Here is a 27,822-nt window from a genome sequence, read left to right on the forward strand (position 1 = left end):
ATTATGAGAAATGGCTGATAGTTGATTGTAAAGTGAACCTTGAACAGTATCTACCGTATTCTTGTTCACCCAGCATGCTGTCGGTCTCTCAGGGTTCCATCTGTGTGCTGTTAACGAGTCATACACTAATAGCTAGCACCATCATAGACAAGACACTGGCATGACATATTTGAGAAATCTACAGTTGAAGGCTGAAGTTTACATACACCTTAGCCAAATACATTTAAACTCAGTTTTTCAAAATTCCTCACATTTAATCCAAGTAAAAATTCCCTGTCTAAGGTCAGTTAGGATCACCACTTTATTTTAAGAATGTGAAATGTCAGAATAATAGTAGAGAGAATTATATATTTCAGCTTTTATTTCTTTCATCACATTCCCAGTGGGTCAGAAGTTTACATACACTAAATTAGTATTTGGTAGCATTGCCTTTACATTGTTTAACTTGGGTCAAATGTTTCGGGGGGCCTTCCACAACCTTCCCACAATAAGTTGGGTGAATTTTGGCCCATTCCTCCTGACAGAGCTGGTGTAACTGAGTCAGGTTTGTAGGCCTCCTTGCTCGCACATGCTTTTTCAGTTCTGCCCCAAACTTTTCTATGGGATTGAGGTCAGGGGTTTGTGATGGCCACTCCAATACCTTGACTTTGTTGTCCTTAAGCCATTTTGCCACAACTTTGGAAGTATGCTTGGGATCATTGACCATTTGGAAGACCCATTTGCAACCAAGCTTTAACTTCCTGACTGATGTCTTGAGATGTTGTTTCAATATATCCACATACTTTTCCTACCTCATGATGCCATCTATTTTGTGAAGTGCACCCAGTCCCTCCTGCAGCAAAGCATCCCCACAACATGATGCTGCCACCCCCGTGCTTCACGGTTTGGATGGTGTTCTTTGGCTTGCAAGCATCCCCCTTTTTCCTCCAAACATAACAATGGTCATTATGGCCAAACAGTTCTATTTTTGTTTCGTCAGACCAGAGGACATTTAACCATTAAGTAAGATCTTTGTCCCCATGTGCAGTTGCAAATGCAGTCTGGCTTTTTTATGGTGGTTTTGGAGCAGTGGCTGCTTCCTTGCTGAGCAGCCTTTCAGGCTATGTCAATATAGGACTCGTTTTACTGTAGACATAGATACTTTTGTACCCGTTTCCTCCAGTATCTTCACAAGGTCCTTTGCTGTTGTTCTGGGATTTATTAGCATTTTTCGCACCAAAGTATGTTCAGTCTCCTTCCTGAGCGGTATGATGGCTGTGTGGTCCCATGGTGTTTATACTTGCAAACTATTGTTTGTACAGATGAATGCGGTACCTTGCATTTGGAAATTGCTCCCAAGGATGAACTAGACTTGTGGAGGTCTACAATTTTTTTTCTGAGGTCTTGGCTGATTTCTTTTGATTTTCCCATGATGTCAAGAAAAGAGGCACTGAGTTTGAAGGTAGGCATTGAAATACATCCACAGGTACACCTCCAATTGACTCAAATGATGTCAATTAGCCTATCAGAAGCTTCTAAAGCCATGACATCATTTTCTGGAATTTTCCAAGCTGTTTAAAGGCACAGTCAACTTAGTGTATGTAAACTTCTGACCCACTGGAATTGTGATACAGTGAATTATAAGTTAAATATTCTGTCTGTAAACAATTGTTGGAAAAATGACTTGTCATGCACAAAGGAGATGTCCTAACCGACTTGCCAAAACTATAGTTTCATAACAATAAATTGATGGTGTGGTTGAAAAACGAGTTTTAATGACTCCAACATAAGTGTATGCAAACTTCCGACTTCAACTGTACGTCTGCTCCATCACATCTACACTTTTGTGAGTCTAACGGAGGATGACTTTTGAGGAGATGACGTTAACAAGTGATGGCAGTCAGTAAAGCAGAACCAGCAAAGTAACACATCAGCCTACACTCTCACAACTCCCACACAAGATTTGATCCAACATTTGACACCTTGGAAGTGTTTTGTTTACCTGTTGTTCAAGCTACCTACACTCTCTCTTCCAAACCAGCTCACTCAAACAGCTCCCTCCCACACAAGAGTTATCACGTTTCTTACACCCTAAATGGTTTGTTTAACAATTTGAGTTCCTAAACCTTTCACAAATGCTGAAATCCTACAAAACGTTTACACCCAAAATTTGTTCTGCACACGATTGATAAATGAGGCCCAAAAAGAGGGTCAGGGGGAATTTCTCAAACCCTAGCTTCCTGGAACAAGTCATTCTTTCTGGAAACATGAAAGGGAGGGCGAGGGGAGCAGACAGGGACAGAATATGTGTGTGTGTGTGTGTGTGTGTGTGTGTGTGTGTGTTTGAGAGGAACAGAACAGACAGATTGTGCTGGTTATTTATTTCCAGTCTTAGTTTTATTTGCAGTAGAGTAAATGAATTAGGACATGGTGGCGGAGGGCCAGCAGCTTATAGAGACGTCGTGAGGTCTGTAGGCGTGCTGATTTAACAACAGGAAAAAAATGCACACACCAATACATTAACCAACGTTAGGAGAAACATACACACAGCAGAACATACAACTCTGTGCCGACTGCCGACACACAGTGCATTCGGAAAGTATTCAGACCCCTTGAATTTTTCCACATTTTGTTACATTACAGCCTTATTCTAAAATGGATTAATTAAATAAAAAAACTAAAATCGACACACAATATCCCATAATGACAAAGCGAAAAAGTATTTTTAATTTGAGAAAATATATAAAAAATAAAAATTACCTTGTTTTACATAAGTATTCAGACCCTTTGCTATGACACAAAGCTCAGGTGAATCCTGTTTCCATTTATCATTCTTGAGATGTTTCTTCAACTTGATTAAAGTCCACCTGTGGTAAATTCAATTGATTTGGAAAGGCACACACCTGTCTATATAAGGTCCCACAGTTGACAGTGCATGTCAGAGCAAAAACCAAGCCATGAGGTAGAAGGAATTGTCCATAGAGCTCCAAGACAGGATTGTATAGAAGCACAGATCTGGGGAAAGGTACCAAAAAATGTCTGCAGCATTGAAGGTCTCCAAGAACACAGTGGCCTTCATCATTCTTAAATGGAAGAAGTTTGGAACCACCAAGACTCTTCCTAGCAGTGCGGCTTGGCTGGGTTGTGTTTCGGAGGACACACGGCTCTCGACCTTTGCCTCTCCCGAGTCCGTATGGGAGTTGCAGCGATGGGACAAGACCATAACTACCAATTGGACACCACGAAATTGGGGAGAAAAAAATCAAAAAAGACTCTTTCTAGAGCTGGCTGCCCAGCCAAACTGAGCAATTGAGAGAGAAGGGCCTTGGTCAGGGAGGTGACCAAGAACCCGATGGTCATTCTGGCAGAGCTCCAGAGTTCCTCAGTGGAGATGGGAGAACCTTCCAGAAGGACAACCATCTCTGCAGCACTCCACCAATCAGCCATTTATGGTAGTGGCCAGATGGAAGCCACTCCTCGGTAAAAGGCACATGACAGCTGCTTGGAGTTTGTCAAAAGGAACCTAAAGGACTCTCAGACCAGGAGAAACAAGATTCTCTGGTCTGATGAAACCAAGATTGAACTCTTTGGCCTGAATGCCAAGCGTCACGTCCGGAGGAAACCTGGCACCATCCCTACGGTGAAGCACGGCGAAGGCAGCATCATGCTGCGGAGATGTTTTTCAGCGGCAGGAACTGGGAGACTAGAGGGAAAGATGAACGGAGCAAAGTACAGATAGATCCTTGATGAAAACCTGCTCCAGACCTCTCAGGACCTCAGACTGTGGTGAAGGTTCACCTTCCAACAGGATAACGACCCTAAGCACACAGCCAAGACAATGCAGGAGAGGCTTTGTGACAAGTTTCTGAATGTCCCTGAGGGGCCCAGCTAGAGCCTGGACTTGAACCGGATTGAACATCTATGGAAATACCCAAAAATAGTGTGCAGAAACTCTCCACATCCAACTTGACAGAGCTTGAGAGGATCTGCAGAGAATAATTTGACAAGCTCACCAAATACAGGTGTGCCAAGCTTGTAGCATCATACCCAAGAAGACTCTAGGCTATAATTGCCGCTAAAGGTGCTTCAACAAAGTACTGAGTAAAAGGGTCTGAATACTTAACTAAATGTGATGTAATTTATTTATTTCATATTTTATTTTTTTGAAAATAATCTATAAACCTGTTTTTGCTTTGTCATTATGGGGTAGTGTGTAAAGATTGATGAAAATAAACATCCAGTTTGTCAATTTTTGAATAAGGCTGTAATGTAACAAAATGTGGCAAAAGTCAAGGGGTCTGAAAACTTTCCGAATGCAGTACCAGTCAAAAGTTTGGACACCTACTCATTAATGGGTTTTTCTTTATTTTTTAAATTGTGAAAACTATGAAATAACACATATGAAATCACGTAGTAACCAAAAAAGTGTTACAATCAAAACATATTTTATATTCTTCAAAGTAGCCACCCTTTGCCTTGAAGACAGCTTTACATACTCTTGGCATTCTCTCAACCAGCTTCATGAGGTAGTCATCTGGAATGCATTTCAATTAACAGGTGTGCCTTGTTAAAAGTTAATTTGTGTAATAAATTTTTTTCTTAATGCGTTTGAGACAATCAGTTGTGTTGTGACAAGGTAGGTGACAACTCCATTGTGTCCTCCTCCCAGAGTGCTAAGAGCCTTGGCGTGACCCTGGACAACACCCTGTCGTTCTCCGCTAACATCAAGGCGGTGACCCGATCCTGTATGTTCATGCTCTACAACATTCGCAGAGTACGACCCTGCCTTACACAGGAAGCGGCGCAGGTCCTAATCCAGGCACTTGTCATCTCCCGTCTGGATTACTGCAACTCGCTGCTGGCGGGGCTCCCTGCCTGTGCCATTAACCCCTACAACTCATCCAGAATGCCGCAGCCCGTCTGGTGTTCAACCTTCCCAAGTTCTCTCACGTCACCCCGCTCCTCCGCACACTCCACTGGCTTCCAGTTGAAGCTCGCATCTGCTACAAGACCATGGTGCTTGCCTACGGAGCTGTGAGGGGAACGGCACCTCCGTACCTTCAGGATCTGATCAGTCCCTACACCCAAAGAAGGGCACTGCGTTCATCCACCTCTGGCCTGCTCGCCTCCCTACCTCTGCGGAAGCACAGTTCCCGCTCAGCCCAGTCAAAACTGTTCGCTGCTCTGGCACCCCAATGGTGGAACAAGCTCCTTCACGACGCCAGGACAGCGGAGTCAATCACCACCTTCCGGAGACACCTGAAACCCCACCTCTTTAAGGAATACCTGGGATAGGATAAAGTAATCCTTCTAACCCCCCCAAAAAAAAATATATAGATGTACTATTGTAAAGTGGTTGTTCCACTGGATATCATAAGGTGAATGCACCAATTTGTAAGTCGCTCTGGATAAGAGTGTCTGCTAAATGACGTAAATGTAAATGTAAATGTAGGGGTGGTACAGTAGGTAGCCCTATTGGGCAAAAGACCAAGTCCATATTATGGCAAGAACAGCTCAAATAAGCAAAGAGAAACGACAGTCCATAATTACTTTAAGACATGAAGGTCAATCTGGAAAATGTCAAGAAATTTGACATTTTGGATCTACACATTTGTTTTCAATTTTCACCTAAAATTACATACCCAAATCTAACTGCCTGTAGCTCAGGACCTGAAGCAAGGATATGCATATTCTTGATACCATTTCAAAGGAAACACTTTAAAGTTTGTGGAAATGTGAAATTAATGTAGGAGAATATAACACATTAGATCTGGTAAAAGATAATACAAAGAAAAACACATGCGGTTTTTTGTACTATTATCTTTGAAATGCAAAGAAAGGCCATAATGTATTATTCCACCCCCGGAGCAATTTAGACCATGGCCACTAGATGGCAGCAGTGTATGTGCAAAGTTTTAGACTGATCCAATGACACATTGCATACTGGTTCAAAATGTTGTATCAAGACTGCCCAAATGTGCCAAAATCGGTTTATTCATAAATTTTCAAGTTCACAATTGTGCACTCTCCTCAAACAATAGCATGGTATTCTTTCACTGTAATAGCTACTGTAAATTGGACAATGCAGTTAGATTAACAAGAATTTAAGCTTCTGCCCATATCAGATATGTCTATGTCCTGGGAATTTTGTTTGTTTCTTACAACCTCATGCTAATCACATTAGCCTGCAAGGGGGACACAGATCCTGTGTATGTGCAGTCGCAAAAAACATCAAGCTCTATGATGAAACTGGCTCTCATGAGGACCGCCACAGGAAAGGAGTTACCAGCCTTATAAATTGCAACCCAAATAAATGCTTCACAGAGTCCAAGTAACAGACATCTCAACATCAACTGTTCAGAAGAGACTGCGTGAATCAGGCCTAGTCGAATTGCTGCAAAGAAACCACTACTAAAGGACACCAATAAGAAGAGACTTGCTTGGGCCAAAAAACACGAGCAATGGACATTAGACCGGTGGAAATCTGTCTTTTGGTCTGATGAGCCCAAATGTGAGATTTTAGGTTCCAACCGCCGTGTCTTTGTGAAATGCAGAGTAGGTGAACGGATGATCTCTGCATGTGTGGTTCCCACCGTGAAGCATGGAGGTGTGATTGTGTGGGGGGTGCTTTGCTGGTGACACTGCCTGTGATTTATTTAGAATTCAATGCACACTTAACCAGCATGGCTACCACAGCATTCTGCAGCGATACGCCATCCAATCTGGTTTGCGCTTAGTGTGAGTATCATTTGTTTTTCAACAGGACAATGACCCAAAAACACACCTCCAGGCTGTGTAAGGGCTATTTGACCAAGGAGAGTGATGGAGTGCTGCATCAGATGACGATGCCTCCACAATCGCCCAACCTCAACCCGGAGAGGTGGTGAGGGCCCTGGGAGTGTGGTGCCAGGAAAATAACCTCTCACCCAACTTCAACAAAACAAATGGGACCGCAGTGGAGAAGGTGGAAAGCTTCAAGTTCCTCGGCGTACACGTCACTGACAAACTGAAATGGTCCACCCACACAGACAGTGTGGTAAAGAAGGTGCAGCAGCACCTCCTTCAACCTCAGGAGGTTGAAGAAATTTGGCTTGACACAATCGAGAGCATCTTGTCGGGCTGTATCACCGCCTGGTACGGCAACTGCACTGCTCACAACCGCAAGACTCTCCAGAGGGTGAGGCGGTCTGCCCAACGCATCACCGGGGGCAAACTACCTGCCCTCCAGGTCACCTACAGCACCCTGTCACAGGATGGCCAAAAAGATCATCAAGGACAACAACCACCCGAGCCACTGCCTGTTCACCCCGCTATCATCCAGAAGGCGAGGTCAGTACAGGTGCATCAAAGCTGGGACAGAGAGAGTGAAAAACAGCTTCTATCGCAAGGCCATCAGACTGTTAAATAGCCATCACTAGCACATTAGATGCTGCTGCCCTATATACATAAACTTGAAATCATTGGCCACTTTAATAATGGAATACTAGTCACTTTAATAATGTTTACATATTTTGCATTACTCATCTCATATGTATATACTGTATTCTATCCATTCTACTGTATCTTAGTCTATGTCGCTGACATTGCTCAGCCAAATATTAATATATTCTTACTTCCATTCCTTTAGATGTGTGTATTGTTGTGAAATTGTTAGATATTACTGCACTATTACAGCTAGAAACGCAAGCATTTCTCTACACCTGCAATAACATCTGCTAAATACGTGTATGTGACAAACACAATTTTATTTGACCAGTACACACCTCACAACGAGGGCCAGAAGTTTTTATCCTGACAATGGTTCTACATTACTCCTGGTCCTAATCCTGACATGCTGTATTCTTCATGTTGATGTCTTATTAACTTCCACTCCCACCACCCCACACTCTAGCCCAGAGCATGCCCTCTCAAACGGACTAATCCAGGCCAAGTTATGGTACCATGTCCAGGAGGCAGGAGCTGGGCGAGGAAGCGGGGGCCTGGGCGAAAGAGACGAGAGGCAGATAGACAGAAGGCCCAAACAGAGGCTAGGAAAAGGAGCAGGGGCCGGGTCAGGGCATACAGGCCCAGGCATACTGTAGACAGGGTACCCTGACATGGAAAGAGAGACCGGGCTGGGTCGAGGCAGACAGCAGACAGGCCCAGGCGTACTGTAGACAGGGTGCCGAGGCAGGGGCTAGGAAAGAGAGCAGGGACGGGTCGGGGCCGACAGGCCCAGGCCTACTGTAGACAGGGTGCTCTAATCACCACAACGGACGCAAAAGCCAGCCAGAAATACAATCTTGAGACATTGAAATAGTGGTATACTCGAGCAACGCTTTATCGGAGCCATGGTCTGTTTTGGGAGAACCCAGGCAGGCTGCCAGGACAGGGTGGGCTGAGGGGCGTGTGTGTGTGTGTGTGTGTGTGTGTGTGTGTGTGGGAGGGAGGGAGGATGTGGTAGCTTTTGGTATACCGGACAGGAGGCATGCTATGCTAAACAGATTACAAAGCTCTACTGACACCACTAGTAGTAACTCAAACATAAAAGAAGTGGAGCAACTGCTACCAATGGTATGTGGGGAGACAAAGTTTGAGTACAGATGAACTACAACAGACAGCATACAGGACGGCATGTTTAACAAATTACGAAGGCTACTCCCAGCCACAAGTGATGACGACGACTCAATGCATATAGTACAAAAGAAATGGAGCAACTGCTATCAACAGTATCAATGTGATTGTATGTTACTGTGCATGGACTTAGGGTAACCGTTTTCCAACTGGTGTTTGTAAGAGTTTGCAACAGTTTTCACTGGAAACTAAGCCATATGTCTGTCTGGAATCACCTTAGATTGTAATTTTGCCCAGAGCGTTGGAACATAATGATAATGACAGTACAGTAAAAGGGAAATTACAATCCAGTTGGTTGGGTGGCTTCAAAGCTCTCTTTCCTCTCCATGGAGACAAATAAGAGGGCTGATATAAAACTGGTTTGATGAATAGATGAATATGTTGGCTACCGCCCTGCCTACAGACAGCCTGACTGACTGGCTGTGGCAGGCTAAGTGATTGACTGACTGAGTGGTTGGATGGCTGACAGACTTCCTGGGAATACCCAACTAAAGATCACACACACACTCTCTGTCCTGTGGTGCCATGTGAAACAGGATCATATTATCATGCTGGGACTGGGAGTGAATAAGTAGTGGGGAAATTGGCCCTACCTTGAAGAGGGGAAACAATGCATCAAACAGAAACAAAGCAGTGAGTCTGTCTGTCCATCCATCCAGGCCCCATCCCATCTAGAGGGCAGAGACGAAGGGCGCATTGTGACAGTCAGGATTCCACAGCTCTCACCCATTCATTCAGATTCACCATGTCGCCAAGTCACACATGTGATCACAACAATTTGATAGAGAGCCTTGACCAAACCCGTCTGTCTGTCTGCCCAGGCCTCCAAGGCATGTTGGCCGTTTCTGCCACATTACACACTTTGTTCCAGTGTGGACACCCCAGGCAGTCTCTAATCTGTGCTCATCCAGTTGATGGGACGATCTGTCCCAGTTGTGGACATGACTAGTCAGCCAACATCCGATATGGCGTCTATCTATCAGTGTGTGTGCGTGCGTGTGGTGAGGGAGGAGATGAGGCAGTAGCAGACACTGAGGCTCTTGGGGATTACAGAGAGGTCAGGGCATAACTCAGACCTCTGATCACACAGTCAGGCAGTAGCTCGCTACACACTGACACACACACAAGTCAGAGACACAGACAGAGACAGGCCGGCTGCTGATGGCCCGCTGATAGGCGTCTGCCACCAACAAAGAGCACTTATCTGTGGGAAACCGATGACCTCCATTCCATTCAGACACACAGACTCTCCCTCTGGTCAAGGGCCCTCTTTCTCTTGCTTTGTTTGACAATGGTTTTCTTTCCTCCCCCCCATTTAGACAGCCTCTCACTCCCTCAGTTTCACTTTGGCCATGGCACGGCCACTCGCCCTCTTTCACTTCTATGATTGAACATGGTTGTATCCCATCTCTTTCTTTAATATATTTCCCTCTAGTTGGTTTCATCCCCCTCTTCTCCTACTGCTCTTGCTCTCCGTCATGCTCTCCAACAGGGCCCTGTGTCCTGGTATATCTATAGAGATAAATAAGATCCTTGTTACATCCTTATGATCACAACAATGGTATTTATTTAATTTCCTTCTGCTTGATTTTGCTTCTCACGGTTTGCCGTGTCTTCCTTTCATTATGAAATGGGATCTTTCATAGCCACAAAGTGCATTGGGAGTAGGAAGAATTATCCAGTCCTCCACAGAGAGAGTGCTCAGTAGCAGTCCCATCTCGTCTGATGAGGAGTGTTTCCAACTGGCCTCTTCCTGTTCCCTGAAAGTATTTCCTTCCTGCTCCTCCACTACAATCACACAGGCCTAGCTTTCCCATGGAGCAGCAGGACTATGTGTGTGTGTGTGTGAGAATGTGTGTGTGTGTGTGTGTGTGTGTGTGTGTGTGTGTGTGTGTGTGTGAGAGACCAGGAAGAGGAGGCGGCGCAGGGGTGGCAGGAGAGCACAACATGCCAATACTAAACTAAACCAGAGATCTCTAACATTTTCTAGCATGAAAGCTACTTTAAAAAAATGAAAGATGTCACGATTTCTTTCCAGCTTTCAAATAGGCTCATTCTTCTCTTCTCCTCTCCCCTGTAAGTCTTCCCCAGGTCCTTAGTGTACAAGAGAAAGTAGTGCACTGTTTTCTGCCAATATACCTGGTACAATAATGGTTAATAAACAATGAAGGGGAGCTCTTTAAAATCTGTGATTTTTGTCGTAAATTCAGTTTTATAATTTCCCCAAATTATGTTTTCTCAGTTTTATTTTTCCTGGTTTTAGATTTCTTAGTTTATTTACCTTCTGAATTACAATTGTCCATAGAGAAACAACGAAATTGGATGTTCTGAGTCCATGTCAATGCGTTTAAATCACATCAGAAGACTAAGACATTTAGATGTTTGAGTTGAATTCCCTTTAATCTGGCCCTTTAATTGTGAATCTAGGGAGTGAGGAATGTGCTTTCAAGCGATGGTTCTGTACTGCTGCAGCTCATTTCATGGCAAAGTTTGCAAATAACAAATGATATACTTACTCATGATTTAGTTCTTCCAGGTAAGCCTACTTTGCAGTTAAAATTGAATTACGAAGATTTTGGGGAAAGTATTTCTGTCAACCCACAAGACGGTTATCACATCAACTGGCTACACACAGAGTGATAGACAAACACGAGCACCACACAGACAGGGGCAATATTGTTAGAATTAAACTGACAGATATTAAGTTAGGCTTGGCTTTTTCAATGTTGCGTTGATTAGATAGATGATTCTGATACTTGTAAGATTTGTTAATGACAGTTTGCGGTAGAACATGTGAAAATTGCATGTACTTTCAGAATTGTTTGGCGAGCTACTCATACCTGCTGGTAGCTCGTGATTGACCTGTTGGAGACCCCTGAACTAAACCATCAGATCAGGCCCTTATAACCCTTTACACTCGTGGGAATATATGGATAGGGCTAAATTTAAATGTTTCTTCGAGAAGAAATATTAAAAGCATATACATAACCATCGTAGAAATTGAAAGGGAGATTACAGAAGAAAAAAAAAGTTAGATTATTAGACCAAAGGTTTGCACAACAGTTCACCTGACAATACTGAATCCAAACATTACACTGTTGATTTTATGTGCATTTTACATGTATTTACTTTTCGCCACATTTGTTGATAACGCAATCTGAAAATATTTTGGATACATTCAGTAACATGATAAGAATATTCCTGGAAAATGGGTTTGAATGAGAGAGAATAATAATTGTTGTCTCCAAGTGCACTGTTCAAAGTGTGCACAGTTCCTGAGTAATTTCAATGCACTTATGACTCAAAGAATAGTCTTCAATTATAAAGGTGCTTTTTTGAATCTCTCCTAGCTCGTGCCATTGAGGAACTAGAGCAAGCACATGTGTAGTTTTGTTTGGAACACAACCTTGCATCCCTGCCATCACACAATTACTGCTGTTGTTTACACAATCCAAAAATAGTTCATTATAAAATCGCAATCTGGGTCAGGTGGGAATAATTTAAAAGCTTGTTCTATTGCCAACATGACTAGCTTTGTTATAAAATATGACATTACAGTGTTACACATTTACAATACAAAATCAGGGAAACAGATAGATTTTGGTGCGCATAGAAAGGAGTCATGAGTGCATTCAGGTGTGCAGATTTTGCCATTGATAAACGCCTAAATTGGACTCGGTGGATGTACTGTAACATGCTGTATGTGACATCAGAGCTCAGATTCTCTACTTCACAGCACTGTATGGGTTTCGACTGACAGCAGTTACAAACTTGAGCACATCGCGTGACAAAAAGATGCCCCCATCCCCTCCCACTAATTGGGCTACTTTTGCACAAAGAATAAGCTTTCAAATAATGCCCACCTGACCCAGAGTGCGCTTTCTAATGGAACGTTTATGGATTGCGTAAACATTAACAGTAATTGTGTGATGGTGGGGACGCAGGGCTGTGTTCCAAACAAAAACTACAAAACGCGCTTGCTTCAGTTCCTCATTGGCAAAGCTACGAGAGATAAAATAAGCACCTTATAGTTAAAGGCATTTTCCATGAGTCATAAAAGTGCATTGAAATTACTAAGGAACTGCGCACAGTTTGGAGAGGTGTGTGTCCACTTGGAGACACCAGTTAGACCTCTCACTCAAACCATTGTAATATTTGTTTCTTATGTTGCAACAACTCCAAAATGTCAATGCATTTTTATATTATGTTACTGAATCTATTCAGAGTTATTTCAGATTCCGTTATTGACAGATGCTGTGAAAAGTACAGTAAATGTAAAATCCGCATGAAATCAAAATTGTGCTGTTTGGATTCAGTCTTGTGTCAGGTGAACTGTTGTGTCTTCACCTTTGGTCTGATAATTTCCCCATAATTTCCAAAGTGTCCTCTTTCAATTGCTACCATGGTCAAGCATATGTTTTTTATAGTTATTTTAGAAACATTTACATTTTGCCCTATCCATATAGGCCAATTTCCACGAGTGTACAAAACATTAAGGACACCTGCTCATGACAGACTGACCAGGTGAATCCTAGAGCTAATTTCAGACAGGTACTTTATGCACCAAAGTGTGACTGTGACCTCTCCGGCTTGCTAACAATAATCTTAAATGAATCATTGTTTGACTTAGAGTGTCCCTGTGTAAGAATTTCCATGACAGTGTGATTTTGAGAGAATATGAAAAATCTATGGGAAAACCCATTTTAAAAAAAACATAGGAAAACATTTTTCACACAGGGTGCCTTTCCTTCGCAGGGTGGGCAGTGCATTTGGAAAGTATTCAGACCCCTTGACTTTTTCCGCACTTTGTTACGTCACAACCTTATTCTAAAATTTACACAATACCCCTTAATGACAAAGCAAAACCAGTTTTTTTGACATTTTGGAAAATGTATTGAAAATAAAAAAACATTTACATAAGCGTTCAGACCTTACTCAGTACTTTGTTGAAGCACCTTTGGCAGCGATTACAGCCTCAAGTCTTCTTGGGTATTACGCTACAAGCTTGACACAGATGTATTTGGGGAGTTTTTCCCCATTCTTCTCTGCAGATCCTCTCAAGCTCTGTCAGGATGGATGGGGAGCATCGTTGCACAGCTATTTTCAGGTCTCTCCAGAGATGTTCGATTGGGTTCAAGTCCGGACTTTGGCTGGGCCACTCAAGGACATTCAGAGACTTGTCCCAAAGCTACTCCTGCGTTGTCTTGGCTGTGTGCTTAGGGTCGTTGTCCTTTTGGAAGGTGAACCTTTGCCCCAGTCTGAGGTTCTTTTAACTTTGCTCCGTTCATTTTTTCCTTGATCCTGACTAGTCTCCCAGTCTGTGCAACCACCATTCTTCACTGTAGGGACGGTGCCAATATTATTCCAGACGTGACACTTGGCATTCAGATCAAACAGTTCAATCTTGGTTACCTCAGATCAGAGAATCTTGTTTCTCATGGTCAAGAGTCCTTTAGGTGCCTTTTAGCGAACTGCAAGCGGCCTGTCATGTGCCTTTTACTGAGGAGTGGCTTCCGTCTGGCAACTCTACCATAAAGGCCTGATTGGTGGAGTGCTGCAGAGATGGTTGTCCTTCTGGAAGGTTCTCCCATCTCCACTGAGGAACTCTGGAGCTCTGTCAGAATGACCATCGATTTCTTGGTCAACTCCCTGACCAAGGCCCTTGTCCCCCAATTGCTCAGTTTGGCCGGGCGCCCAGCTCTAGGAAGAGTCTTGGTGGTTCCAAACTTCTTCCATTTAAGAATGATGAAGGCCACTGTGTTCTTGAGGACCTTCAATGCTGCAGACATTGCTGCAGACACAATCCTGTCTCGGAGCTCTACGGACAATTCCTTCGACCTCGTGGCTTGGTTTTTGCTCTGACATGCACTGTCAACTGTGGGATCTTATATAGACAGGTGTGTGCCTTTCCAAATTATGTCCAATTAATAGATTTTACCACAGGTGGACTCCAATCAAGTTGTAGAAATAATAAGGATGATCAATGCAAACAGGATGCACCTGAGCTTAATTTCAAGTATCATAGGAAAGAATCGGAATACTTATGTAAATAAGGTATCTTTTTTAATATATATATTTTTTTTTTGCAAAAAAAGTTCAAATTAAAACAATACTTTTTTTAGAATAAGGCTGTAATGTAACAAATTGTGGTAAAAGTTAAGGAGTCTGAATAGATTCCAAATGCAGGCACCACTACACCACTGCATAGGGCCGATGAAAAGACAGCAGTCACACACAGCATGATGTTGAAGGATAAGCAGTCCATAAAACTCAATCATAAGAATACAAAAACACAAACATTAAGCATTTCCCAATCTTAATGTACAACTATTATTTTCCATTGCAAAAAAAACATTTCACGTTTAGCACAAAGTGTGACAAAGTTTAAAGTGCAACTGACAGCATTTGAACTACTTTGCAGATATGAAACTGACAATCATAATATCAGTAAAAAAATGTAAAGTTCCCAGTTTATTCTACAGAACCAACTTCATAAAAGGTTTTACAAATAGGTTCTATTTGACTCAACATTCCATGACGTACACTAAGACATTGTTGGATGCAGTTCAATGCATGATTACTATAATTCATCAATACATTTCTTGACAGTCTAAAAAATATTGCTATCAGGTTGTAAATAACAGCTGGCCTGGTACATTGTTTGCTGCCTCCATTCGGGATGCACTGTTTCAGTTTCAATGACTCAATATTCTGGACAAAAACAGACAAGGCTGGGAATGTTAAAACAATCAAACTAGCAAGGGCAATGATTACAAGTCAGTCATAACGTGGCTAATAGGCAAGCTAAAAACACGGAGCCTAACGTTAGCTAGCTAGCTGCTAGGAGGATGTCATGTCATGCATTGGAGGAGTGGGTGAGTGACTGACTTTTTCCCCTCATATACTTTTTTAGGTGGCTATACACAGCTAGAGATGCAGGGGCCATTTGGTTAGTTAGCAAGAACTTGAATGACTGTTCTATAGTTAGCATATTGCTTGCGTTCACAAATTTACTCTGGCTATCTACTCCGATTTCAGATCACTCTTGTCTGAGTGTACCAGAGCACAGAACAACTGATGAATTTACAAAAGGTGCAACACCTGCTGAATATGACCGACGTCAGTAAACGTAGGCAAAAAAAAAAAAAAAGTTAGTCAAGAACGCTCTAGATAACATGTAAACAGCCTAACCAGCTCTTCTAAGGCGAGTAAAGTGGTCAGGGTGAGGTGTTCTCTCATTTGTGTCTGGAATTAGCTAGCGAGAAAGCTAGCCAACTTTAGCCAGTTAACTTGGGTGCTTGGTTGGGGACAGGCATGCATTGATTGGCAGGGAAGCTGCTGAAGGACGAGGAGGATTTCCCACTCTATTTTGCTATAGAATTTTCTCTATATGTAATTCCCAAACATTCTAAGAATTCATGAAAATGTGAAAATGACCATATCTAAGTGGTCGCTTTTCATTATACAAAATAAGAAAAGTGTAATTATTCCTAGTGGTTCGACTGTCAGTTCCACTTTAAATGCAACAAGAGAAGGCTAACAAGAGATGACTAACAGCAAGTGTGCTGCAATATTTATATATTTTTTTAAATCCACTCACGAGACGATAATTTAAAACGTAACTGCTTGTTGAAAGTAATTTTTGAAAAGGGAGAAGCTAACAAATTAGCAACAACATCCTCTGGCAACACCTGCTGCTGCCACTGAAAACTAGCCGACAACAAAAGCTATCTAGCTAGACCGTGGGAAAACTACTGCTCGCAAGAAGGCAGAAGTTTCCATACGTTTTTGTAAAAACGGTCCCACTCATTAAGTTAAAATGTGATTGGTTGATTCCATTGTCCTCTGATTCCACCAAAATGTTGCCCTGATACAGTTGGATGGCAGATGCCTTTATCTAGCTTCTGATGGCCTAGCCAATGGCTGACTTAGCTAGCTAGATTTAGCTCCCCAGGGACCAGCAAAGAAAAAAGATTGGACATTATTTTCTCTTCAGCGTTAACCCTTTCCTTTCCAACAAAAACGAATTATCATTATATAGTTTAATCATTATTTTATAAGTTCTTAGCCCTTCTCTGAAGGTGTAGTAATCATTTGTGGAGTGGCTCTATTTTCCCTCAGCATTCACTATTCTGAATGTCTAAAGAATCCATATGTTGTTCTGAAATATCTAAACAGAAATACTGGACACTTTGAACTCTTGTTATAGGGGTGATTTGACAAAATTACACTCATGGTCTTGAATTGGCCTCACATTTTCTCGGTCTTGGTCTTCACTTGGTCTTGACACCCCTCCAATCTTGGTCTTGAGTCGATTTGCTCCGGTCTTGAATCAGTCTCGCTTTAGGTGGTGCGCCTGGCACCTACTACCATATTCCGTTCAAAGGCACTTAAATATTTTGTCTTGCCCATTCACCCTCTGAATGGCACACATACGCCATCCATGTCTCAATTGTCTCAAAGCTTAAAAATCCTTATTTTAACCTGTCTCCTCTCCTTCATTTACACTGATTGAAGTGGATTTATCAAGTGACATCAATAAGGGATCACCTGGTCAGTCTGTCATGATGGAGCAGGTGTTATTAATGTTTTGTTTGTGCAGTATATCACAACTTTGGATTTCACCCCCACCATATTTGGATCAGTTTGGGGTCCGCGGACCGATGCACTCGTTTTTTAGACATTTGAATCGGTGGCCGATGCGTATCGGTTGTATTATGCTAAATAGCATTTTCGTCGGACATCGACTCCACGGGGCTAAGCCAGCCTAGTCCCCTGTTAGTGTTAACACCTCCACATCCTCTTTTATTGTCCAGGGGACTACATGCTGCACAAATACCATTCATTCTTCGGCTTGGCTGTCGGACAGAACAGGCTTGTTGTCCTATATAAAGACATCAGTGTGAGTAGGGTACTAAAGTTTGATTTACAATCAGGATGCATTGTAGACTGTAGTTAGCTGTAGCCTTGGCATGCAGACAGGCAGTAAACTGATTTAGCTAGCAGCCATTGTAGAATGATGCCATTGTACGGTAGAATGGGAGAGGAGGATGTGTATGAAGACGCACAAAAAAAGCAGGCAGAGAAACTAAGTAACGAAGATACTAACATCATAAAGTACAAACACCTGTCTAGTCTGGTTGGAACAGGACTCTTTCTCGGTCTCTAAATCTGTCTCTGAGCACACAGCCTTCCTTATGTGTCATGTCTGATAGATCGAGGGGAGCTGCCCTGTCCTATCTATGAGCACACAGCACTCTGTCGTACCGTCTGTGAATGGGAGACATTATGGAACAATATCAAGGCCTGGCCCTCATTCTGGCGCACAGATGGATAGACACACATTTTTTTCTACATTTAATTCATTCAGCAGACGCTGTTATCCAGAGAGACATACAATTAGTGCATTTATCTTAAGATAGCTAGGTGAGACAACCACATCACAGTCGTAGTAAAACAGACGTCTAACCTCCCGCTGAACCCTACCCAGCAGCCTTATGTGGCCTGTGAAGGGCCTTGTGTACTAAGTGGAGTGAAGAGGGAAATACAGAAGTGGAGAATCAGAGAAGCTGAGCGATAAAGAAAAACATCCACCTTGCTAACACACTCCACACTTTGGAGGGATATGGTTGATCAAAGCTCCCCGTCACAAAACAGTACAGAAAAGGTAAACCCCTTTCTTCCATTCAGCATTGCTCTCCTGTCTATCTTTATGTGATCTCTTTATTTATTTTTACTATCAGTAAATTATAGATAAATCTCATATCTGTCCAAGTAGCATTGAGCTCTAGGACGTGACCGACAGCCCCAATCCCACAGAGACAGTGAGACAGCTGGCCCTGGATATCCAGGCTGTGGTTTGGCCATGACAGGCTTTCTGGATTCCCCTGGCTGTTCCTTGCCAGGAAAACATTTATTATAGCTGGTTATCTTTTTATCACAGGCTACATCCAGCATCAGAGGAAGAGAAGGTCGTGTAGCTGTGTGTGTGTCTCAGAGACCTAACCAGCCACATCCATGGCACTGAGAGATTCCCACAGTTAAAACACAACAGGCAGTCATCTGACTCTAAGGGACAATTGTTTACTCTGCTACAGTACTTCACCGCTTCCCATTAAAACAGGATGTGTCCCAAAATGGCACCCTATTCCCTATTTAGTGCACTACATTTGACCAGGGCCCATAGGTCGATAGTATAAAAAAAAGTGCACTATGTAGGGAATAGGGTGCCATTTGGGACACAGCCCTGGTATCGCAGAGAGTGAGTACTCCACAAAATCTAACTATAAACAGGAAACCCCCAATTCAAAACAAAGGCAGCTATACCACAGTCATTAACTTAATTGATAAAATATATAATGAATCTCCATCTGCCAAAGAGGTCTCCAAAACAGATATATTGTTCTATCACAGTGGGGGAAGGCTTCTTGAGAATAAAATACGAGAGGGTTGTCGAGTGTCTTGGTTGCCCTAGCAACCCCGACTCCTGTGTGTGTGGGCAGTGTTTGGAATGGCAGACTATAGTAATGACAATGATTGTGAGGATCAGTCAGACAATACCTTACACATATGGAGGGAGTGTGTGTCCCTGTTGGGGAGTTATGGCGTGTAGTTATTCAATGCACAAAATAACCCTTATTCATCAGTGACTACTGGCTATGATTTGAAATTGATACAAAATACCATTGCAGTGTCATTTTTGGAACATCAATGATTTCAACACAAAGTGCCCACTCAGATTCCGACCAAAGATGATAAATAGATTCAGAGAGAGACGAGAGGTCTGACATCACTGTCTTGGTCTGTTCCTGGAAAATCAGGAAGTAAAACAGGCAACACAGAGTCTGACAGAGTCTCAGGGCTGTTCATTAAAATGAAATACATCCTTGCACTCTCTGGATGATGGAGACACAGATTCAGTACAGTCATGCAGGCGCTGTCTGTCCTCTACTAATATGTCTAAGTCTTTGCTTACATCAGTACAATTACATTTTAAATGTTGAAATTATGGGATGTAAAACTAATCCTGTGATTTACGCAACTTCTGTTCAGACGAGACGAGGCAAAGTATAAAAATCTAAGGCCGTAACAGGGCTTTTTTAGATAATGTAAATTCCTGGCGCTCTCAGATCAAACCTTACTTATAATTGCTTGTACAGACCCAGGTGTTCCCCGAAAATAATACCACATCCCATCAAATATCAGTGTGTGTGAGTGTGAGTGTGTGTGTGTGTGTGTGTGTGTGTGTGTGTGTGTACACAGTACCAGTCAAAAGTGTGGACACCTACTTATTCAAGGGTTTTTCTTTATATTTACTATTTTCTACATTGTATAATAATAGTGAAGACATCAAAACAACGAAATAACACATATGGAATCATGTAGTAACCAAAAAAGTGTAAAACAAAACAAAATATTTTATATTTGAGGTTCTTCAATGTAGTCACCCTTTGTGCAATGATGTCAAGGCACTCTTGGCATTCCCTCAACCAGCTTCATGAGGTAGTCACCTGGAATGCAATTCAATTAACAGGTGCGCCTTGTAAAAATTGAATTTGTGGAATTTCTTTCCTTCTTAATGCGTTTGAGCCAATAAGTTGTGTTGTGACAAGGTAGACAGAAGATGGCCCTTTTGGTAAAAGACCAAGTCCATATTATGGCAAGAACAGCTCAAATAAGCAAAAGAGAAATGATAGTCCTTCATTACTTTAAGACATGAAGGTCAGTCAAGGGCAGCCCAAATAAATGCTTCAGAGTTCAAGTAACAGACACACCTCAACATCAACTGTTCAGAGGAGACTGCGTGAATCAGGCCTTCATGGTCGAATTGCTGCAAATAAACCGCTACTAAATTACACCAATAATAAGAAGAGCCTTGCTTGGGCCAAGAAACACGAGCAATGGACATTAGACCAGTGGAAATCTGTCCATTGGTCTGATGAGTCAAAATGTTAGATTTTTGGTTCCAACCGTCGTGTCTTTGTGAGACGCAAAAAAGGTGAACGGATGGAGGAGGCATGGTGCAGGACGAGTGGTGGTGTGGGGGTGCTTTGCTGGTGCCACTGTATGTGATTTATTTAGAATTCAAGACACACTTAACCAGCATGGCTACCACAGCATTCTGCAGTGATACGCCATCCCATCTGGTTTGCGCTTAGCGGGACTATCATTTGTTTTTCAACAGAACAATGATCCAACACACCTCCAGCCTGTGTAAGGGCTATTTGACCAAGAAGGAGAGTGATGGAGTGCTACATCAGATGACCTGGCCTCCACAATCACCCGGCCTCAACCCAATTGAGATGGTTTGGGATGAGTTGGACCGCAGAGTGAAGGAAAAGCAGTCAACGGGTGCTCAGCATATGTGACCCGTTCCAGGAAACTAGGCATATGTCGCGGGTCACTACTTCACAGGCAAGCCGTTTGAAAGTACTTTTTTTTTTTTATACAAAATGCGCGCTTCTGTCTATTTGAGCTGGTCAGTATGTCTTTGTAATCCTGTCTAACGCTGCTTAGTTTTTTTTAACGCATTGTGCAGTAAAACTGCAAAAGTGTTGCTCTCCACTTTCTGGAGGACCGAGTTTTGTAATCAGTGGAATTCGAGTATGATAGCTAAGGGAGATGTAATCCGAAGACATGTTTTCTCCATCTTAAAACTAAGAGCAACCATGGCATGGTCGTCCGACAGGAGACGCGTCCATCCATGAATGATGTATACTGGTAAGATAGTCTAGCTAGCTACATTTTCAGAGATTACACATCTCTAATTTTGACAGAAAGTGGTTTCATTTCAAGTAAAAGTTTACTGTTAGCTAACGTTAGCTGAATATACGACCGCACCCGAAATGGTAACTTGGATAGTGAAGTCTTTTGTTAAGACATGTACAGTTGAAGTCGGAAGTTTACATACACTTAGGTTGGAATCATTAAAACTCGTTTTTCAATCACTCCACAAATTTCTTGTTAACAAACTATAGTTTTGGCAAGTCGGTTAGGACATCTACTTTGTGCATGACACAAGTAATTTTTCCATCAATTGTTTAGACAGATTATTTCACTTATAATTCACTGTATCACAATTCCAGTGGGTCAGAAGTTTACATACACAAAGTTGACTGTGCCTTTAAACAGCTTGGAAAATTGCAGAAAATGATGTCATGGCTTTAGAAGCTTCTGATAGGCTAATTGACATCATTTGAGTTAATTGGAGGTGTACCTGTGGATGTATTTCAAGGCCTACCTTCAAACTCAGTGCCTCTTTGCTTGACATCATGGGAAAATCAAAAGAAATCAGCCAAGACCTCAGAAAAAAAAAATGTATAGACCTCCACAAGTCTGGTTCATCCTTGGGAGCAATTTCCAAATGCCTGAAGGAACCACATTCATCTGTACAAACGATAGTACGCAAGTATAAACACCATGAAACCATGCAGCTGTCATACCGCTCAGAAACGAGACGCGTTCTGTCTCCTAGAGATGGACGTACTTTGGTGCGAAAAATGCAAATCAATCCCAGAACAACAGCAAAGGACCTTATGAAGATGCTGGAGGAAACAGGTACAAAAGTATCTATATCCACAGTAAAACAAGTCCTATATCAACATAACCTGAAAAGCCGCTCAGCAAGGAAGAAGCCACTGCTCCAAAACCACCATAAAAAAAGCCAGACTACGGTTTGCAACTGCACATGGGGACAAAGATCTTGCTTTTTGGAGAAATGTCCTCTGGTCTGATGAAACAAAAATAGAAACGTTTGGCCATAATGACCATTGTTATGTTTGGAGGAAAAAGGGAGAGCCTTGCAAGCCGAAGAACACCATCCCAACCGTGAAGCACGGGGGTGGCAGCATCATGTTGTGGGGGTGCTTTGCTGCCGGAGGGACTGGTGCACTTCACAAAATAGATGGCATCATGAGGTAGGAAAATGATGCGGATATATTGAAGCAACATCTCAAGACATCAGTCAGGAAGTTAAAGCTTGGTCGCAAATGGTGCTTCCAAATGGATAATGACCCCAAGCATACTTCCAAAGTTGTGGCAAAATGGCTTAAGGACAACAAAGTCAAGGTATTGGAGTAGCCATCACAAAGCCCTGACCTCAAGCCTATAGAGAATTTGTGGGCAGAACTGAAAAAGCGTGTGCGAGCAAGGAGGCCTACAAACCTGACTCAGTTACACCAGCTCTGTCAGGAGGAATGGGCCAAAATTCACCCAACTTATTGTGGGAAGCTTGTGGAAGGCTACCTGAAATGTTTTACTCAAGTTAAACAATTTAAAGGCAATGCTACCAAATACTAATTGAGTGTATGTAAACTTCTGACTCACTGGGAATGTGATGAAAGAAATAAAAGCTAACTAAATCACTCTACTATTATTCTGTCATTTCACATTCTTAAAATAAAGTGGTGATCTTAACTGACCTAAGACAGGGAATTTTTACTAGGATTAAATGTCAGGAATTGTGATAAAATGAGTTTCAATGTATTTGGTTAAGGTGTATGTAAACTTCCGACTTCAACTGTAGCTAGCTAGCTAGCCAGCCTGGTAGAAAATGAACCATAATCCCAACTCATGACGTTACTACCCTGCATGAATCTGCAGGTAGCTAACCAACCAGGTACAATGTTAGCTAGCTAACATTAGGCTATAGCTAGCCAAGCAAATGTCTCTGTGATACGAATAATAAGATCATACACGTAACATAAGCTAGCGAGCCAGCCAGCTAACGTTATGTAGCTAGCTATCTAACATATGATCTTATTATTCGTATCTCAGAGCTATTTGCTTGGCTAGCTATAGCCTAATGTTAGCTAGCTAACATTGAACCTGGTTGGTTAGCTACCTGCAGATTCATGCAGGGTAGTAACGTTATGAGTTGGGATTATGGTTCATTGTTTACCTAGCTAGCTAGCTACAGTGGGGGGAAAATTTATTTGATCCCCTGCTGATTTTTTACGTTTTCCCACTTACAAAGAAATGATCAGTCAATAATTTTAATGGTAGGTTTATTTGAACAGTGAGAGACAGAATAACAACAAAAAAAATCCATAAAAACGCATGTCAAAAATGTTATAAAATGATTTGCATTTTAATGAGGGAAATAAGTATTTGACCCCTCTGCAAAACATGATTTAGTACTTGATGGCAAAACCCTTGTTGGCAATCACAGAGGTCAGACGTTTCTTGTAGTTGGCCACCAGGTTTGCACACATCTCAGGAGGGATTTTGTCCCACTCCTCTTTGCAGATCTTCTCCAAGTCATTAAGGTTTCGAGGCTGACGTTTGGCAACTCGAACCTTCAGCTCCCTCCACAGATTTTCTATGGGATTAAGGTCTGGAGACTGGCTAGGCCACTCCAGGACCTTAATGTGCTTCTTCTTGAGCCACTCCTTTGTTGCCTTGGCCGTGTGTTTTGGATCATTGTCATGCTGGAATACCCATCCACGACCCATTTTCAATGCCCTGGCTGAGGGAAGGATGTTCTCACCCAAGATTTGACGGTACATGGCCCCGTCTATCGTCCCTTTGATGCGGTGAAGTTGTCCTGTCCCCTTAGCAGAAAAACACCCCCAAAGCATAATGTTTCCACCTCCATGTTTGACGTGGAGATGGTGTTCTTGGGGTCACAGGCAGCATTCCTCCAAACACGGCGAGTTGAGTTGATGCCAAAGAGTTCCATTTTGGTCTCATCTGACCACAACACTTTCACCAGTTGTCCTCTGAATCATTCAGATGTTCATTGGCAAAGTTCAGACGGGCATGTATATGTATTCTTGAGCAGGGGGACCTTGCGGGCGCTGCAGGATTTCAGTCCTTCACGGCGTAGTGTGTTACCAATTGTTTTCTTGGTGACTATGGTCCCAGCTGCCTTGAGATCATTGACAAGATCCTCCGGTGTAGTTCTGGGCTGATTCCTCACCGTTCTCATGATCATTGCAACCCCACGAAGTGAGATCTTGCATGGAGCCCCAGGCCGAGGGAGATTGACAGTTCTTTTGTGTTTCTTCCATTTGCGAATAATCGCACCAAATGTTGTCACCTTCTCACCAAGCTGCTTGGCGATTGTCTTGTAGCCCATTCCAGCCTTGTGTAGGTCTACAATCTTGTCCCTGACATCCTTGGAGAGCTCTTTGGTCTTGGCCATGGTGGAGAGTTTGGAATCTGATTGATTGATTGCTTCTGTGGACAGGTGTCTTTTTTACAGTTAACAAGCTGCGGTTAGGATCACTCCCTTTTAGAGTGTGCTCCTAATCTCAGCTCTGTTTGAGAGGGGGTCAAATACTTATTTCCCTCATTAAAATGCAAATCAATTTATATTATTTTTGACATGCGTTTTTCTGGATATTTTTGTTGTTATTCTGTCTCTCACTGTTCACATAAACCTACCATTAAAATTATAGACTGATCCTTTCTTTATCAGTGGGCAAACATACAAAATCAGCAGGGGATCAAATACGTTTTTCCCCCACTGTACATGTCTTAACAAAAGACTCCACTATGCAAGTAACCATTTCGGGTGTGGTCGTAAATTCAGTCTGGCCACCTACTCCGATTTCAGAGCACTCTCGTCTGAGTGTGCCAGAGCACAGAATAAACTGATGAATTTCCGAATGCTCAACACCTGTTGAATATGGCCGGTGTCAGTAAACATCAGCAAAAAAGCGTAATTAAATTGTTGCCAGCAGCACAGTTAGTCACCAACGCTCTGGATAACATGAAAAAAGACTAACCAGCTCCGCAAGGGCGAGTAAAATGGTCAGAGTGGGGTGATCGCTCATTTGTGTCTGGAAGTAGCTTGCTAGCTAGCCAATGTTAGCCAGTTAGCTTGGGTGCTTGACTGCCGGTGTGAGGTCAGAACGTTCGGATCAACATACTCATCGGCCAGAGCGTCCAGTGTGCGCTCTGAACACGAAGCGCTCTGAATTTACGAACGGACAATCTGTCAGCACAGTTGCAGTCACCAATGCCCTGGATAACATAACAGCCTAACCAGCTCTGCTAGGGCGAGTAATGTTCAGTGAGGTGTTCTCTCATTTGTGTCTGGAAGTAGCTAGCAAGTTAGCTTGGGTGCTTGACTGCAGTTAGTACTGAACACTCGGATCAACACTTAAAGAGGGTGTGAACGATGCAGAATGGGGGTAGACAAAGAAGGGCTCTCCAGTAGTAGTACCAAAACATTCAAAGGCCATTTTCTCAAAAGTGAGTTTATAAGTTTATCAACTTTCAAAGCAGAATTTCTTTCCCAATGTTCCCCTACCGTAGTGTATGATATACCATTTTGTAGCTCTGAGTCTCTACTTTTAGCCAATGTAAAAAATTATTTAAAAATGTTGCTACATAAGACCGTTTTGAGCCGGTCGGTCACATACTCTATGTGGGAATTCCTTCAAAACTGTTGAAAAAGCATTCCAGGTGAAGCAGGTTGAGAGAATGCCAAGAGTGTGCAAACCTGTCATCAAAGCAAAGGGTGGCTACTTTGAAGAGTCTCAAATATATTTGGATTGTTTAACACTATTTTGGTTACTACATGATGTAATATGTAATATGTGCTATTACAAAGTTGTGATGCCTTCACTATTATTCTACAATGTAGAAAATAGTAAAAATAAAGAAAAACCCTTGAATGTGTAGCTGTGTCCAAACTTTTGACTGGTACTGTATGTGTCTGTATAAGTAATTTGCCTGTCTGTCTGTGCACCTGTTGTTACTTACTTGCTACTCCCGAGGCAAGTCCGTACAGCAGGCCTCCTCCGTCAGACTGCTGTTCAAAGATGTGTGTGGCAGGAGGCGGACACTTCTCCTGTCTGATGAAGTTATACAGCAGAGTCTTCACCAACTGACTGGTCAGGGACAGACTGTTGAAGATGAGACAACGAGACAATTAGTGACACTAAGTCAACAGCATGTATTCATGGATGCCAAGGAAAGCCAGGCTTCCCCAAAAAATGTACCCAAGAAAAAATATAAAAACATAAAATAATGTATCTTTAGTCTCTCTGTGTTTTATCATTTTCATTCAATTCGCAAGAGGTTGAATGTATCTCACCGGAGAAAGCATCCAAACGAGCAAAACAGTGCCCCTCTGGTATGTGTAAGCCATCTATCTGATGCTGTCTGGTCTAAAAGAGTATGACATTGTTGCCGCCTGTAGCATTGAATGCAAGGGAAGCCAGCAAGCCCTTGACAAAAAAAGTATGAAATAAGAGTCAATCACCGTTGAGCTAAACTGAGTGAGCTCAACTGTGAATGGTCCTGGTACACCAAAATGAAAAGTGTCAAGGGAAGCCAGTTTGGATTTGGCATCATTCCTATCAAATCGCATCGACAGCATACGTCATTGAGAGAAACAACTTGAATTGTTGTGTTGTGGTCTTCCGGTGGCTAGCTAAAATAGGCTCATTCATAAATTAGCCATGTATGGCAATAGTGATTTGGGCTTGTGGTTTTACTTAATTCTCCATACTGGTCAATTAATATATTGGTGATTCTGATGCAACCATTCATTTATTAATTGTACCCCTGCCCTGACATTTTTACATTTTACATTTTAGTCATTTAGCAGACGCTCTTATCCAGAGCGACTTACAGTAGTGAATGCATACATTTCATACATTTTTTAATATTTTCGTACTGGTCCCCCGTGGGAATCGAACCCACAACCCTGGCGTTGCAAACACCATGCTCTACCAACTGAGCCACACGGGACCATAAAACCCTGGGAAGATGGAAGTTCAACACACATAAATCAGAACTATAGACAACTACATATTTAGCTTAAGTTGAACGGACTAAATCGTTTTTGGCATCTTTTAGTTGTCACTGTATTAGCCTACGCATAGGTGATTTTATGATGTTGAAATGGTGCCGGAATAGCGGAGGCAGCGCCTGTTTACTTTGCGACTTGCGGTAACTCTCCGTGGTCCGAAAATGGCGGAAACATTAAAACGTGCTTGACCATGCTGTAGGTCATGTAACTGTTACATGCAATATGCTTTGTGGACTTCAACGGACAGAGGTTGCTCACCAGTTTTGTGACGAAACAAAAGGTGTGGTTGAATTTATTCTGCCACTGCCTTCTTATGGTCTCGGCCTTTAGACCTATAGATCACGGTCGCAAGGCATATAAACTAACTGGTTACAGAGCAAACAACGCAATTATTAGAACACTTAGGTGGTAATATGGCATTTTCTTTCTGGCTTCCCAGTGATTTTACCCACGCACCACTACTG

General features: G+C 42.5%; 1 protein-coding gene across 3 annotated transcripts in view; it reads right to left on the reverse strand.

Annotated features, from left to right (window-relative positions):
- The window catches only part of LOC106561256 (dymeclin), a 166,444-nt gene that overhangs the window by 98,508 nt on the left and 40,114 nt on the right, over window positions 1–27,822 (reverse strand). For all 3 annotated transcript variants that reach the window (XM_014125013.2, XM_014125022.2, XM_045688127.1), the window contains one exon: window positions 26,305–26,447. In XM_014125013.2, coding sequence (XP_013980488.2) covers window positions 26,305–26,447 — 143 coding nt within the window. The remainder of the gene's footprint in view (window positions 1–26,304; window positions 26,448–27,822) is intronic.

The sequence above is a fragment of the Salmo salar genome, chromosome ssa01, assembly GCF_905237065.1.
Source record: "Salmo salar chromosome ssa01, Ssal_v3.1, whole genome shotgun sequence".
NCBI classification, from domain to species: Eukaryota; Metazoa; Chordata; class Actinopteri; order Salmoniformes; family Salmonidae; genus Salmo; species Salmo salar.